The sequence below is a fragment of the Melanotaenia boesemani genome, chromosome 6 (genome assembly GCF_017639745.1).
Source record: "Melanotaenia boesemani isolate fMelBoe1 chromosome 6, fMelBoe1.pri, whole genome shotgun sequence".
Lineage (NCBI taxonomy): Eukaryota > Metazoa > Chordata > Actinopteri > Atheriniformes > Melanotaeniidae > Melanotaenia > Melanotaenia boesemani.
The window spans coordinates 7,412,260-7,428,988 of NC_055687.1; the positions used below are offsets into that span (position 1 = coordinate 7,412,260).

Genomic DNA, 16,729 nt, shown 5'->3' on the forward strand with positions numbered 1-16,729 from the left:
ATATCTACATTCCTTAGCAGAAATTCTGTCTATCCTGTTTTTTTTTTTATAAAGGTTTTATGTTTTTCTTTATTTTAAAACCTTAAAAATGGAAATAAAAAGGTGGTTCTTCAAAAATAACAAACATCCTATGGTGGCTCTTCATTAAAAATATATATTAACTTGCCTTTTTGAAAAGTCTCGTAACATTTGCGTCTCTAAAGTAGTTTTATTTAGCTGGCTGAGGGAAAAATGGCTCTTTGGACAAACAGGTTTAGCAGCAATTTTCAGATAAAATATTTCTTCGTATATATTTATAAAATCAAATATTTATGAGAAAGAAGGATGAAATGTTTAGGATTTACTAACTAAAAGGCAGAAAGTCAGCAGGATGAATTTGAAGCTGCTTCCTTCTAAACACAGAAGGAACAATATGTGATGAATATCAGCATCAGGTGAACAGACAGAAAGCAGGATTAGAATTTCACAGCTTCTAGATGGTGAGGAGAGAGAAATATTCAATATATGCACAATAACTTCCATCCATGCACCTTCACTGCTTCATTATCCAGATTTCTGGCCTATAATGTCTGTAAACTTTCATTTTCAGCCTCCGCTACCGGGAGTTAAGGGGTTAACATCTCGTTCTGGGTGTAGCGTCAGGTCTGTAGATGTAACTATAAACATGTGTGGTATCCACAGAAAGTCCAGAATCTCAGCTACCAGCTCAGTAAAACCATTTATATCACCAACAAACACAGTTAAAACAACAAATAATTTAAAGAGCAGCTGCACAAAGTCCAAAAAATATGTAAACACAAATGATGTCTCCCCGTGTCCACCCCACGGCATGAACACGAACCAACAACTCCTCTACTGAAAGCTCACATCTCACAGATTCCACAGCTGGAAGTTTCATCTCGCTACGACCAAGATTCACCGAACCAAAGGTAGAAGAAGACCCGATTTATGCTGCACGTTTATAAAAGTCAGAAAGCATGTCTTACCTTTGCTGTCTTGCATAAATTAAAACCGCATTTATTAAAAAAAAATAATAATAATGAAAAAGTTTCCCATCCAAAAATTACGATGTTCTGTCCATCTGCATGTATTTTGACAAAGAGAAACGTTGGTTCTTTTTTTCTTCTTCCTGTTCCAGACAGAAAACATCTCTTCATTTTAATAAACCCGCTCTCTCCCGATCACGTCAGACGCACCGCTGCAGCAGGGAAGAGAGACATGGACGCCATGTTTCTGTCATCAAAGCCAGCGGCCAGGAAAAAAAAATAAAAAATTAAAGAGCGATTAAAAAAATTAACGCCGTTAATAAAAGAGTTGCATTAACGCGCGATTAAAGCGTTAACGCATTAACGTGCCCAGCACTAATATATACATATATATGTCTGCTGAAACTCGGCTGCTTTAAATCAAGATTTTTTAGATTATTTTTTATTTTATTTTTTTTTTTACTGCCTTTTATCAAAACAACTGTTCTTTTCTTAAACAGTAACTTTTGTTTCTTGCATTTGATCTTATTGCTTCAGCTTTTTGTTTTTTGCTAATTTCTTTTATTCTTTTAATGCTTCATCTGCGCCCTGCTGTAATGTCTTATCTTGAATTGTCTTGTACATGAATTGTACTGTACAAGTAAACTTACTCTGCCTTGTTTAGCAGCTTTTAGGAAGAATTGTTATATGTTTGCCTCGACCAGTGAGTTTATTAAGTAACACTGGTGCTGTAGCACATTAGAACCCACCCGAGCTGCTATAATTTTGCACAATCATCATCTGGCAATTTGTACTAGGCTGGAACACAGACATGGAATCAGGCAACATTTCAACCCCAAATCAGCTGTTTTTTTTTTTTTTTGGTTTTTTTTTGGTTACAACTCAGAGCCCACGTCACATTAACTTTATCATTAAAATTGAGCACAAACCTCAGACAATTAATTAAAGGTTTAACTCAAAGTATAAGAGTCACAGCGGAGTATTAATCCCTGGTTCAGAAACTCATACTCAGCTACTTCAAGCCACTGAAGTGCATGTGCCTAATAATGCTTGCTTGTCTTTGGAAGGCCGATGCCGCTGGGCGTTAACACCCTGCAATGGTTAGGGCTAAACCAAGGATCACCAACTCCAGTCCTGAAGAGCCGGTGTCTGCAGGACCGGAGTTGGTGATCTTTGTGCTAAACCTTTATGCCACAAAGTTTCAATATATGTCGAAGCACGCTAAATTACAAAAATATTCAGCAGCTGAAACCAGCTTGTGGTTTAAGCTAATCACATTTCCCTAAAAACGCTTCTTGTTCTAGGATTCTTCAGATGCTCCTCATCTCATTTTGGGGGGAAATGTTTCTCAAGAGAACAGGTTTAACCTCATGTTATATGGCAGATTAGCTAAATTCCTCCCTGCAGTCAGAAATAAGTTACACCACCTCATGATGCTGTGAATATTTGTGTAGTTACTGAATGTTGTGGCTGATGAGGTCTGCGAAGGACAGAGCAACAGTCCTGGTTTACACAGCGAGACACTTTCAGACCTTCATCTTCAAACTTGAAACACCATCATTTTCATGGCAGATACACTTAAAATCTGCATCCATGAAGTCAAATTCCCTTTAAATTCTATAATGTGGAGATGTTTACGTTTTGATTGACATCTTCATGAGTACTCTGGGGGATTGCGGTTAGTGGAGCGTGTACGTTGTGCGTTCTTTAAACATGTCCATATCACAGATGTGCATCCTGGCTATGTGAGATTCAAATTTTTGGATTAACTGATGTTCATCTGAGCTGCTTTGTCTTTAAAAACGCAGCACTTAAAACATTTTTAAGAAGGAAGCTGCTCAGTGAAACCAAACTCTGATCTGCAGGTGGGGGTGATGGCCTCACTCAGTGGAGCAACCTGGCTCCACCTGCTGAGACTTATTAAATAATAATATTAATAATTTTTATTAATGCTTATTGGGAAACTAAGCTATGCATGTTACCCATCTGTAGTAAATTTTACTAGAGTGCAGTGGGCTGATATTTGTCAGCATCCAGAGAGCATTTGGGGGCTTGAACACAGATCCTCCAGACCCAGGTCTACCTCTGTAACCACTAGGCCAGTAGTAGAAAGACTGGAAACTGAGTTACCTGCATAGAGCGCTTTTAATTCAAACTGGGAATTCTTGAGGCCAATACCACAACATGCACTTGCTTTTTATAATTTGCTTGTAAGTATATCTTTTGTCTTTTTACTTGTCTTTTGTGAGTTTTAACTGGGTAACTTATGTAACTGTTTTTTTTAATGCTGCCTTTTAAATAAAGGTTAAAATAAATAAAAAATAAAATAAATAGCACCTGGGATAACTTTGCTTCTGGACACCTGATGGTAAGAATACTAAATGTAAGGCTTGAAAAATATCAGGAACTTAATAAATAAGGAGGATAAAGTGTTTTTTTGGTAGGTTTGGGTCTAAGTTTTAAAACAAAACACCTATATGCACAAAATCAGCTTCTCTCGCTGATAAAATGCCAAATTTGGATTTTTAATATGGAATGAGTAACAACTTTGCTGTTTATGCATTAATGAATGCATTCATTTCACAGATTAATTTCTCTGCATTAATGCCTTCATTTTGACAGCCCTAATAAAAAACCCCAATTTATTTCTTTTACAATGATCTGACAACTCCCCGAAATTATCTTGGGACTCGTTTAGTTTGGGAAAAGCTGCACTAGGTTACCACACACCCAATATAAATGTCTTCATGTATTTATTTTTTATATATGTTTAACACACATATCTTACTGTTTTAATAAGATGGAAATGTAATGAATGTGTTGAGTGTTGTTTCTCATGTGTGGTATAAATGCTTTCATACAGTTTTGTATGGATATTTCCAGCAAAAAGAAGCTTTTTTTGGTCAGATTATCACCTGCAGGATTGCTTCAGCTCATGTGTAACATCCTCTGTGTCTGTCCTTGCAGCCGAGTACCTCCTGACGACCAAAACAAACATACCTTTGAATCTCAGTGCCTAAAAATGAAACTTTATTTTGACCTCAGTCTCTCCACGCCTGCCCTCACCACCCGTGTGCGTCAACTGAAACCTTCATGTGGGGAGCTGTTTATTTGCTTAGACACTGAGGATTTCTACAAATATCACAAGCAGATACTTTATCTTCGAGTTTCTTTTTTCTTGTTGGTGCGCTGCAGCATGATATACACTGCTTTGTACAGCTTGGTAATTTTATTTTAAAAAATGTAACAGCTCGGGGTATCAGTGATTCATCAGTCTCTTTTTAATCATTTCTATTTTCATGTGTGGGAAAATCTTTCAAAGTTGTGCTGAGAAAGCTGGTACGTCTCCTTATGAGGACTCACTTTCTGCTGTTGAACTGCAGTCGTAACCTTTAGAGCAGGGATCCCCAAGTCCGGTCCTCAAGGCCCACTGTCCTGCAGACATTCAAGGTTTCCCTGCTTCAACACACCTGACTAAAATTAATGGCTCATTAGCAGACTTGTGCAGAGCTTGCCGGAGAACCATTTAACTTGAATAATGTGTGTTGCAGCAGAGACATCTGAGATCTGCATGATAGTGGGCCTTGAGGACCAGGGTTGGGGATTGCTGGTTTAGAGGCCATGTCTGCTGAAAACGCTCTACAGCTGTTTGTAACAGGTTTTGTAATCCCGTTATCCCATTTTAGAATTTTTTTTCCTTCACCCTCTGTACTGGGAACTACTGTTCCAGAGAAGTATTAGCCATCTGGGTGGAAAAACCTTTGGTAAGGCTGAGGCAAACATGGCTGATCCTTCTGAAAACAGTGATAATGATAAAATGCTGGAGTTGCTATTGTTTGTTGGCACCTCTGATTGTCAGTAAGCCATTTGTAACGCCGAAGAAACAGAAAAAAAATCAAGAAATAATGAAGCTTAATGTTGCCTCTTTATTTCAAGACATGTGGTAATCAGTTTTTCACCTCCTAACGCACATCTTTTCCCCTCTGATCATCACCTCTGACAAACAGCATGAATCATCCCGAGCGTCTCACACGTCAACGATATTTGTGTTTTCCTCTGAACACACACACGTTACACTCTGGCTTTTTATTCGTGGAAAGAAAAGAAGAAAAGGAAAAAGTAGAATGTCAAGGGAATGCTGGCCCAGGCAGGTAGGCTGGCACGTTTCTCAGGGTGTTAACAGGTGAGGGTAATTTCCTAAAGGTGCAGACACCTGTCCTCACCTGGGGTTCACAGCGAGGTCAGGACACCTGCGCTGTTTCAGATCTTAACTCCTCGTAGTGGGCTTTGCCGTTCCAGGTGTTCACACCTCACATTTTTATTTATTTCAGATTTCACAGGTGTTTCAGATACACTCAGTAGTAGAAGTGAAGATGCAGTAGATGCGCCCAGGTACAGTCGGTCTGAGAGGAAGAGGCACAACAGAACGTTGAATTCAGTTTTGTACGGTGAGCTCTTACACAAACTTCAAATATATTTACAATAATAAACAATCAATGATTCATAAGATGTGATATTTACAGTTATTACAAACAACATGTGTTCAGTGACCTCAGCTAAAACGAGTCAGCTGGTTTTCTCTCAGCAGTAGCTTTTAAAAACAATTCACATTGTCTCATCCTTTGTTTCCAGAGGCGACAAAAACCCCTCTGAGGCCAAAAGAGTCTGGTCAAGTTAATGCCAAGAAATCTGTGGTACAATACAAACAGTTTAATTGTGTAATTTAAACAATCGATAACCACTTCTAGTTAGAACATTTCTGCAGAGACGAACCGAGAAACACTTATAAAACAGTCAGTCGTAACAAAATAACTGGTGTTCTTATTGAAATTAACTCATAAAAAAGAAACACTTTTGTACAGGAGATTTATACATAAGAAGCCTTTTGAATTGGATCATTAACCAAAGGAAGACGCATCGCAGACATCCACTTTTTCTTTTACACAGATTGCATATTTTTTCTTTCTAAGGTGTTCTATAGGTTAGTCATTTTACCTAAGCTTATTTGCATGATAGTAAAAATTGCATACAACATTAATCGTGAAGCTTGTAGCATGAGTTGCTCGACATACAGCACTTTATAGGCAACCTTTAAAGCACATTTCTCCATTTAAAACGTTTAAGACACTTTTTGTTTTTACTGCCCATTGAAATTACATTTATAAATAGAAAAAAAAGGAGTAAGGAAATAAGCGCCACGTGACAAAACGTTTAAAATAAAAAAAGTAATTACATCAAAAACACTGCATGAACTGCAAATAAATAACGGACAACATAAACATTGTGTCATTCACATTTCTAACTGTGTGGCAATTCAGAGTTACAGTGACAAAGGTTTTGCAAAATAATCTAACATCGGCAGTGCCGTATAGTACAAGGCATTTGTTGGCATAGTTTCTTTAAGACTATTTTTTTCTTTTTTGTCTTTTTTTACAGTTACAATATAATGTCTATATATATATATTTATATATTTATATTTCTTCCCTAACAAATAAGTAAAGACTGAGCTATTCTCAGAGATGCACCTGGGCTGGGTGATTGCGTTCCAAAGTTTGGAGTGATCCATAATTACATTATGCTCTTTTTAAAAGAATAACTTATCTGCCAGCAGGCTTCCAGACTTGATACCTCATAATTAAGGCCTTGACAACTGCTTGGTCCTTGATTTCATTTGCTATTTTTAAAAAAAATCCAGTTAAACATCACATACGTAAACACCTATCAAAGTCCTAGCAAACTCCAGGGGAACTTTTTTTTTTCTTTAGAATATAATCAGTAGTTCAAAAAAAGATAGTCAGTGTAAAACAACATACATAGAGTGCAGTCAGCAAATATCCACGGCAACATACTCAGAATATTTTTTTTTGTGCAGATTATTTAAATGATGCATAAGTCTTTACAGTAAATAATACAAGTTTTACAAAATCCAAAAAGTAGTCCTTGTTTTACTGAGTCTGAAATGGGCTTTCCAGTGTGTGTCTTACATAGCCTGTAAGTTTCATATGTTATAAACACTCCTCGTTCAGTCTGGGTGCCGTTCTGACTGAGAACACTACTTTTCCGTGTTTGCAGTGTGGTGTTTTTGTGTCTGCCGCAGCATTATATGCAGCACAGTCATCAGTCTGTGTGTGCATGAGAAAACTCGGAGTACATGACGAGACGATGGTGGAGGGTTAAGTCCTACTCTTTGACCTCATGCTCCAACGCCGACTGGGCCTCGGCGCCTCGAGCCAGCTGCTCTTCGATCTTTATGGAGAAGATGGTGCTGTTGGTCTGCGTGCTCTCATCCAGCTCCTTCAGCAGCTCTCCGCTCTCCCTGAAGTCTGTCAGCTCCTCCTCGAAGGCGGGGCTGCTGCCGCTGCTGCTGCTGCTGCTGGTGTTGGTGTTGGCTGCCATGCTGTTGTTGTTACTGGGCTCCTTAAGGGCCTTGACCGGATGATTGACGTAGAAGCGCTGGTTCTGGAAGAACTTGATGATAGTGAGTTTGGGCAAGTCCAGCTGAGCCGAGAGGGTGTGAATGGCCTCCTCGTCGGGGTAGAGGCCCACGTCCTGGATGAAGCTCTGCAGGATGCCCAGGGCCTCCAGCGAGATCTTCCCTCCGCTGGTGCGGGATTTGATGCTCCCTATGCGGCTGCCCTCGTCCTCTGTTTCGGCCGGAGAGGCGGTAGAGGGCTGACGTGGTGGCAATCGGGGTCCGGTGGTGGGTTGCTGTTGCTGTAAGGGCTGCTGGGATAAAAGGGGTTGGGAGGGGTGGAGGGACAAGGAGGGCTGGTGCTGCTGTGTCTGAGGCAGCTGAGCCTGTAGTGGGAAAACGAAGGGAAGAGAAAGGAGATGGGGATGTTATCAGCGAACACTTATCGCAACCTTAATAAGGCCTTTCATTAAAATCAATTGAGCTGTGAGGAAAAATGGGCCCTGCTGTGTGAAGAACAGGCACTCGGTTGAAGGAATTTTCCATGTAATATCTCACTGAATGTAATCAGTTCTGCAGATATGACTTTTTCCCTTTTTTGGTAGTGGGAGATTGTGTTTGTCTTTGTGGTGGCAGAGGGAACAGAAACACTCAAAGAGACGCTCATGAGCTCAACAGACACAAGCAGCTGCACACACAGTGGGAACTCGGAGGGAAACTGGTCGCTCCATTATATCCTGTCCTGCTTATCAGTCTCTATTGCCAGGCAGCAATAAACAAGCTCCCTGCATACAATTCACGTAGCGATGGTCTGGCTGATTTGCTGCAGTGTGAGAATGCTATCGATGCCTTTCACTTTGCCGTCAGAGTCCCGTTAGTATAAACACATGACACATTACTCGTAAAATGTCTCATTGTGTGGCTGGAGAGGGAGAAAGAGTGGGCAACTCGTGGTCCCTATTGACCCCACAAAATGGGTGCTCTTTTATTTTCATTTCTGAGTCAGACACTGTAGATAGGTGTTTCATAATCAAGTTTGGAAAACAGCACTTTACAGGGACTCTGCCTGCCAGCTGCATAAATGCACCCAAAGATGTGATTTTACTGTACCAATATACGGAGCTATGATAGTTCTCGTTGAGCAAATGCGAGATAATTTGGCTAATGTATCACGTTAGTGAAAGAGAGGCACAAAATATTTAAACACTGGTCTTTTATGGACAGTGCAGAACTGCAGCATTAAATCAGAAATAATCCTATTTTATCCATCTACAAGCATTTCTGTTTGCATGCAAAGTATGCACAAAACTCCCTCATTCCATATCTGCTGCTGAAACTGATTTGTAAGAGAAATCCTATTACCTTATTTATATCCAGTAAATGAGAGCCTTTGTGAAAGTGGCCATGTATCCAAGTAACCAAATAACTAATCAACCAGTCAGCTGTGGCACGGACTTTTAATAGAAGTATTATTGTACTTCATTAAGATGTTTCTACCGTTAGCTGAGGCTGTGTGTTATTTTCTATTCATACGCCAGATGTCTCGTATAAAGCAGCTCTGTTAAATAAGTTCAGCCTAATCATATCTTTGAAATGGCTTTCGCTGAAAAGTGGGAACTTTGAAGTGTTGCTGTGGTTCTAATTTACAAGTGTTCATTATAACTCCTAAGTGTTGTTTATCCATTTTCCAAGAATATTAGTTAAGAATACATGAAAGGAGGAAAATTATGTTTTTTACTTATTTGCTTTTTACAGACTTGTAGGATAGGGTAAGCCGAGGATTATCAAGACTGTTTTTGTGTCTCATGGATCCTGTATACATTCATTTAGGGTGTAATGAGTAATAATTTCCATTGTCAGTACCATGTCAGATTAATTATTTAGCCTTTTAATGTAAACTTTTATACAACAGTCCAATTCAAAGTGTGAATAATGAGTAGAAGCATTAAAATGCAGCCATATGCATGTACATATTCTATTTCTTTTGTCTTTTAGAAAACAAATCAGCATTTTTACACTATGAAAATGTTTTTGCCTGGTTTTGTGGCTCATAATGACCGTTTCCAGAGCAACGGACTGTTCCTACCATGCATGCAGGGCACCAAAATATAAAATATTGTCATTTTAGCTGAATTGATTTTGTAATACTCTGAACAAGACAGCTACATGTAACATGTCACCCATGAACAATGTTAACAGATATAAACATACAAACTGATATATTGATTAGAATAAATGATCAGAGCCTATGCCAACCCCACCCAGAATATCCCAGTGGTCTGTTCTGCTCAATTATGCCTCAAACTCAAGTATAACAGACAGCTGTGTTTAGACCAGACACTGCACAGATTTAGTTTATTTAATTATTTTTGTATGGTAGGTCTATTTTTTATTTACTGTATTTAATGTTTGGTTGAAATGTTAATGCAATGCATTTTTGTCCGTTTGGGAAAATTCTTCCTCTTGCCATTATTTTAGATGTGTGAAAATGCCATTATTTTTCTATAAGAAAGTTTTTCTCTTCACAAGTTATTACAATTCAACTCTAAATTTCACTAACAACATTTTATGCATAGACCTATAATGTTTAATATCAGTATAATTACATTTTTAATGAGGTTTAAATATGTCAGTAAAAATTACATTTTACTACTTATCTCAAAAATGAAACCTTATCACCACAAAATGCAAGATTATATTTTGTAATAGCTACATGGTTAGAAAGTGGGGGTTTAATGTCACTTTAAAGGATATTTTTGTCTTAAAAAATAACAATAGTGACAAAGTAATCAGTTGGCATTGAAAGGGTTAAAATTATTTAAAGGGGGTAGGGGGTGACCATCATGCTTACCTGAAGCTGGTCGCTGGAAACGTGTATCAGGTGTGGCGGCCGCTCGTTGTGGTGCTGCTGGCCGGCGCTGCTCTCCTGCTCGTAGATGGCGTCGCGTTCGGCCTGGGAGAGGCTCAGGAAGCGTCGGATCATGGAGAGGTTCTCCCACAGTGTCCGGTTTTCCGGAGATGGGTCCTCCTTCCAACGCAGCAGCTCACAGAGCCAGCCCTGGAAAAAACAAAGTTTGGAGAATGGGACAGAAAGAAAAAGAAGGAGAGAAATTCTTTATTTTACATCAGAGTATTTAAATAGTCAACTTCACTGCTTCTAAAGATGTTTAAATATTCTGCTTCTTCATGAAGAATAAAAGTACTTAAACAGGAATAAAAATCCAATGCAACACCGTTTGTGTTTAATTAATCAAAACAAATGAGGAATATGTTGTACATAGATAAAAGAGGAAAAAGAAAACTACACACTTAAAAAAAAAGACACCGCTGGGTGACAACAGTGCACCTGCAGTCAGTGTGTCTTTGTTCCACAGCTGAAGATGAAGATGTGAATTAGCCAAGGTCAAGCAGCACAGCAGGGTGGAACAATTTAATGTGACAAGAAGCACACACTGGCATACTGAGTGCATATTGAGCAGCACCCTTGGGAGGGAGCAAGTGACTCCCATGTTTGAAAATATCCAGCAGAGGGCCATGAAACACAGAGCTGAGACAAGATGGGACTTTCACAACTATATATAAAAAAAAGCTTTATTTGATAAATAAAACACACAAGTCTGACTGTTGTGATTAAAGGGTTCAGTGATGAGCTGATGTCACGTCTTAATTCACTTGTGTCATGTCAGTAAATGTCAGCCACAGTACAAATACTTCAACATGCGCAACATGACATACAACTAAATAAACAAATATTAGTTCAGAGAAACTGTGTGATAATAACAGGATTATATCGGGTGGAATTTTGTGGAGTTTTTGTTTATCCCTGATTAAATCTATCAAGATAAGATGTTTACATCAAAATCTCGTGTAGAAAACAATGAGTTTTGCATTAGATTTCCTTAAAGTAAAAATCTTGTGTAAAAACATGTATTCAGATAAATGAAGCTATAATGTGCTTTGATTAAAGTGCATAATCAGTCTTTCAAAGACAGTTCACATCATATACTCAGTCTCATTTTAATGAATTACTCATTTATTTAACTGATGTTTTATTTGGGTGGGATATCTTTTATTAGGGTTTGGATTATTTGTATGAAGGACTTGAGAGCAGTTAGTGTGCAGAGACTCTTTCTTCGAAGAATCAGGGGATGTTTGGACACTGAAGCCAAGCTGATTGCTTCTTAGAATAGGGACATGTTTTGGTCTAAAAAAATTTCATGTGGAGTCGGTTTGTACCTCTGTGAAGTAAAACTATAAAAACAAAGTTGGTTCAAAATTAAATAGATATAAGATTTTGGTTGTTTTACATGGAAAAATGAGCTTTTTCTCATGGCTTTGCTCTGAGTAGCTGTCACTTGTTTGTAACCACACACATAATCTGCTCTGATATCTAAAAATTTCCCTGAGGGCTCTCCGAAGGGATTAATAAAGTATTTCTATTCTATTCTACTCTAAAAGAAGCCAAAGCTTGGAGCAGCAACAGGAGCTTTTAGCTTAGCTTCATGCTCCAAGGTCCTCCCTACCTCTCCAAGCTGAGAGTGCTCTGATTGCTTACACAACCTTACAACAAAATAAACTAAATATCTGCTATCTATGCCAAAAGTACACTAGTTGAAATTAAATTACTAAAATATAGAATAAAAAATAAAGAATAACTAACTTTAAAAGCCGGCTTTAAAGCCAGTTTGAAAGGCAGATACAGTCATAAAAGTGTGTTTGTTCACTGAACTGAGTAACAAACTGGGGACTCTTTAGAAGCCGAGTGCCATGGACAGACAGGATGACCAAACCCTACACAGGCCAGTGTGTGAGTGTGTGAATTAAAGGAAATAACACACTGAGGAGTTGTGTGGGAGAGCAAAGGGGAGTTAGTGGTGAGGTGGGCATGAAACTCTGCTGAAGCTGCAAGAGAAGTGAAAAGAAACAAGAATGGATGAAAAAAGAAGGGATGGCCAAGGAGGAAAAGCGTCAAAGAGAAGCAGCGAAGTGTGTGAGTGTGTGTGCTGCTGTCTCAGTCGGGTAGTGTGTCCTGGCAGTGTGACAGAGCGACGCTGTAATCTCCCGGCCAGTGCGCGGCAGCACCTTTCATTTCCACAGGATTACACCGTGCTGCTGGTCTGCACACAGACACACAGCCACACACACACACACCTCAACACACACACAGAGGGCAGAGCCACGCCGCCACACTGCATGCAGGAGATAACTCAGCAGTTTGGTTGTCCCCTGTTCCAACTCCTCCCATAAGCCACATCAAACCCAGGAGGGCTTTTAGAGGAAGCCGAGTGGGGGAAGAGACATTAAGAGTAAACGAGAACGAAGGAGAGAGAAAGGGAGAGGTGGGGAGGAGGGAGGGTGAGTAGAGGGGGCCATAAAGCCTGCGTGCCCACCTTGTTCCTTTGCCACGTTTATTGTTGCGTTTTTAATTTGCATGCAGAGGGATTTGGACGGCGCTCCAGTTGGGCTGTCTGTGGTTTCAGCTGATTCGGTATTGAAGAACACACACACACACACACACTCACAAACCACCATACACCATCTTGTCAAAGCCAGAGAAACAGTACCCCAGCCCAACGATGGAGTAATCCAACTCAAACACTCCCCAAACCAGCAGGATTAAACCCAAAGTAGCAGAGCCAATCAAACAAAGGCGCGACGTGAACTCCATTTCAATGCCAGGAAGTCCATTTGATGAAATAAAGTACAGAGAGTTTATTAGTTCACAAGTGTGAATGTTTTTTTTTTTCTGCCTGTGTTTGACCGTTTCAAATGTTCTTGAGTCGGTGTTTAGCTTTTTATAAAGAGGGCTGAAGGAAAAATCACATGCCACAAAAAAGGCATTGGCTGAACTTTTTTTTTTTATGATGTGCGCCAAGCAGCAGTTAGCGCTGCTCCCAGCCAGCACTGTGGACAGTGGACAGTCAGCATTTTCCACTGCAGTTTCAAGAGCTTTGTTTGTGTTTGTCTAATTGCATTGCTTCCACAGGCCAGGCAAAGGCAGCGAGACAAGAGACAGGACAGAGAGGCTGAAAGAAGTTACACATCTCTTGTTTGTAGATAAACTTTCAAAGATGAAGTTAATTTATTAGGTGTATATCTAAAATATAAAGTAGTTATTTATTTACAGGATACTAACATATTAGCATCTTCTAGTATGATTAAATACATCAACAAGATTTTATGTTCAACATTCCCGCACTCGGCTGATATTACCATACTGTTGCAAATCTGCTTTCCCCTTTATTGTTTAATGTAATTTGTCGAGCCTCTCCACCGCAGCTGACAAGCACCAACTGCTCTTGATTGGATCATGGAACTTGCTGCCCCTGCCGCTAAAGTGTTCCAATACGTTCCAGAAAACAAAAATCTAGGGCTCTTCAATCCAGTGTACTCTGTGTTTTGTTGAAGATCATTAAGGGCTCTCTATAAATAAACAGAACGAGTAGTTCAGAGCAGGCCTAGTTGCAGACCATCAGAGAATACACCATACATAAAGTGGAGAGGTTTTCTCATGACAGTTTAGCCACCACGGCTGCAAAAATGCAGGAGAGACAGAAACCAAAAGTTGAGAGACCTTTTGAGACTGATGAGATTGATCATAATCACCAACATTTAACCTGTGTTTGTGGAACTGATTAATTAATTTAACTTTAAATCAACCTTAAATCAAAGCAAGACAGGCCAAGTTTGCACCCTGTTATTTCTCATGGTCACTTATTGACTTCCAGTCTTTCACAGTTTCAGCTTGCCTTTTTAAGAGACTTGATGGCAGTTTCTTTCCATTTTGAGACATTTTAATGACATAAAAATGTTTGTTTTAGGTCAGTTGTTGGTTACTGTTTGTAAACTTAACATTTAAACTTAGTCTCTGAGTGGTGCTCAGGTGAGCTGGAGATTGTAGGCTAATCTCAAAAAGAGGCATCTTTAACATTTGCAGTAGAAAAAATCTGATAATTTCATGTATTATAATCTGAAGCAGAAACTAGCACACATGCAGATCACACAGCTCTGCAGGAAGATGCTGCACTGCTGCATTCAATGTGACGTACTAGCTGTCAATCAATAATGCAAACATAAGAGCAGACAGAGGCTTTGTGTGATGATGTTTGTGATGGAAACACACTCGCTGCCCAAAGCTTGCAGACTGAATTCATCCCAAAAATGAAAAGAAAATAAATAAATAAATAACTAAAAAAATAACAATAAGAACATGAGAAAATACAGACAGGAGGGCAGCACGGATTAATACACTAGAGGATACTTGGGTCATAATTAATGTCTATACTTTATTTTAGGAAAAACTAAGAACTGGATCCAGATATTTGACTATTAAAAAAAAAACATCATGTATATTCTTTTTTCATTTGAATACTCTTTGCAGTGGACGTCATGCGTCACTTCCTATCACACTGGTCAACTTGATGACAGGGAAACATGCAGCCACTTGTTAAACTCCTTTAATAACTTTTCTTTTGCCTTTCTTTCTGAAGGTGTTAATCTTTTCGCTTCGGTTTTGTTCGATCAGTGGCAAAGAGGAGTAGGCAGTAGCACTGATAAATGAGCTGAGCTTCTGGTTTGTAATGGAAGACTGGATTCACTCTACACACCACTTTATATTCCCTCCAAATAGAGTGACCACCTTTCATTGCCATGCTGAATTCTGCTTTGCTAGCATAGCTTGATGTAGAAACCTGAGATCAGTTCAGCTTTTCCAAGAAGTAACTGACACATGACCCGATCAAATCCCAGACAAACTGTGTCTGACGTCCTGACTGACTGCTGCTACAAATCAAAGCAACAAGCACTGCATCCTTAAACACTGCACCAAATTACCAATTTATGTAAATATTTTCAGTCAGCTATGATATTACTGAAGATCTGAAGCCAAAAAACTGTTTTCAGAATGGCACTTAAAATCTGGTATGTCCTGTTTTTAAATTAAGTAGTGATAAATTACATTTACAACTATCACAATTAGTTTTTCAGTTTATCCATTAGCCTGTCCCACATTATCGTTAAAATCACGGACTGAGCAGTAACTGTAAAAAGCTCTTTCTTCAGATGTGAACTCACAGGTGCTGCAAACAGGTTCATGAAAAGAAAACATACTGACGTGTAGGATTATCTTGTTGTATTGACACACACCTGCAACAACACTGCACCATAATCCACTCCCTTTAATAACTTGCTCCCTGATCAAACAACTGGACTTGCAGTAAAGAAGCTTTTCTTGGTCTACAGCCAAAATAGATCTGACCAGAGCTTGTAGGGCTCTGGTGTGATGAGTTACCAAATTATGACAGCAGAGGTCAGATTAGACCAGAACCCCATGAGCCTCAGCAGACCATCGTATAGTTTTGTTATAAATAGCAACCGGGTGTTCAGATAAAAAAAGAAAAAGATTTCCTTGCTACACAATAGTTGAATTCATGCACAAGATTCATCCAGCTATGCAACGCAGTACATCGTGTATGTGAGTGCTGTAGTCACAAGCTGCCAATGAGAGCATAGGCCTGCCCTGTCAGAGCACAGCATGGTATTCACCGCCCAACACACCCACCCATTCACCCCTTCACCACCGAACCACTGCTGCAAACACCCCCAGCATGGACGCTTGGAGAAACATTTACAAAAAAAAAAACAAAAAAAAAAACAAAAAAAAAAAAAAAAACACACAAAAAACAAGCTTTGCTGTGAGACAGGGACAGCAGATAAAAAGACAGACAGAGTGGTCTGTCACACGGCCTGAACCAACACCTTCCCCCTAATCTCATTTGCTCGTTATCAGTCCCATCAAGTTGACCTCGGCCACCGCAAAAATAAATAAAATAAGCAAACAGATGTCCATCAATTTGCCATTTTAGCCCCCCCCCCCCTCAGATTACTGTGTGACCAGAAATAAAGCCTCAGTGAAAAGACTGAGTACACTAAGCAACATTTGGACAAAACCGGCCATGACACATCAAAAAACTAAAAAAAAAAAATAATTGAAAAAAAAAAAAACAAAGAAAAAGAAAAAAAAAATCCTAGATGGAGAAATGATTGTGGCTATTGTTGTGACTGGCTGGTTTAGGAGAGGACGGTTTCCGAGGCAGCCAGATAAACCTCTCCTCTTTCTGAAAAATGGAGAGCTAAAAGTAGGGGGAAGACAATGCATTACTGTCTTTCCTCCTCCTTGAACCTGGCAGAGGCCCAGCCCTGGCAGGCAACACTATGCAGATAAATGCTGCCGATAACATGGTATGTTCAAACCTGTTTCTCCTCCATGAGCGCGCCAAACCAGCGGCTGCACGTGCACGTTCGACCCACAAGGTAGGCTGCAATGCTTTG

At 39.5% G+C, this 16,729-nt stretch overlaps 1 protein-coding gene across 7 annotated transcripts in view; it reads right to left on the bottom strand.

Annotated features, from left to right (window-relative positions):
* Positions 1 to 4,892: 4,892 nt before the first annotated feature.
* The window catches only part of LOC121641335 (DNA-binding protein SATB1), a 60,108-nt gene continuing 48,271 nt past the window's right edge, over positions 4,893 to 16,729 (bottom strand). For all 7 annotated transcript variants that reach the window (XM_041987421.1, XM_041987420.1, XM_041987419.1 and 4 more), the window contains 2 exons: positions 10,251 to 10,457; positions 4,893 to 7,785 (listed from right to left, as the gene is read on the bottom strand). In XM_041987421.1, the coding sequence (XP_041843355.1) occupies positions 7,168 to 7,785; positions 10,251 to 10,457 (825 nt within the window). In that variant the 3' untranslated portion in view covers positions 4,893 to 7,167. The remainder of the gene's footprint in view (positions 7,786 to 10,250; positions 10,458 to 16,729) is intronic.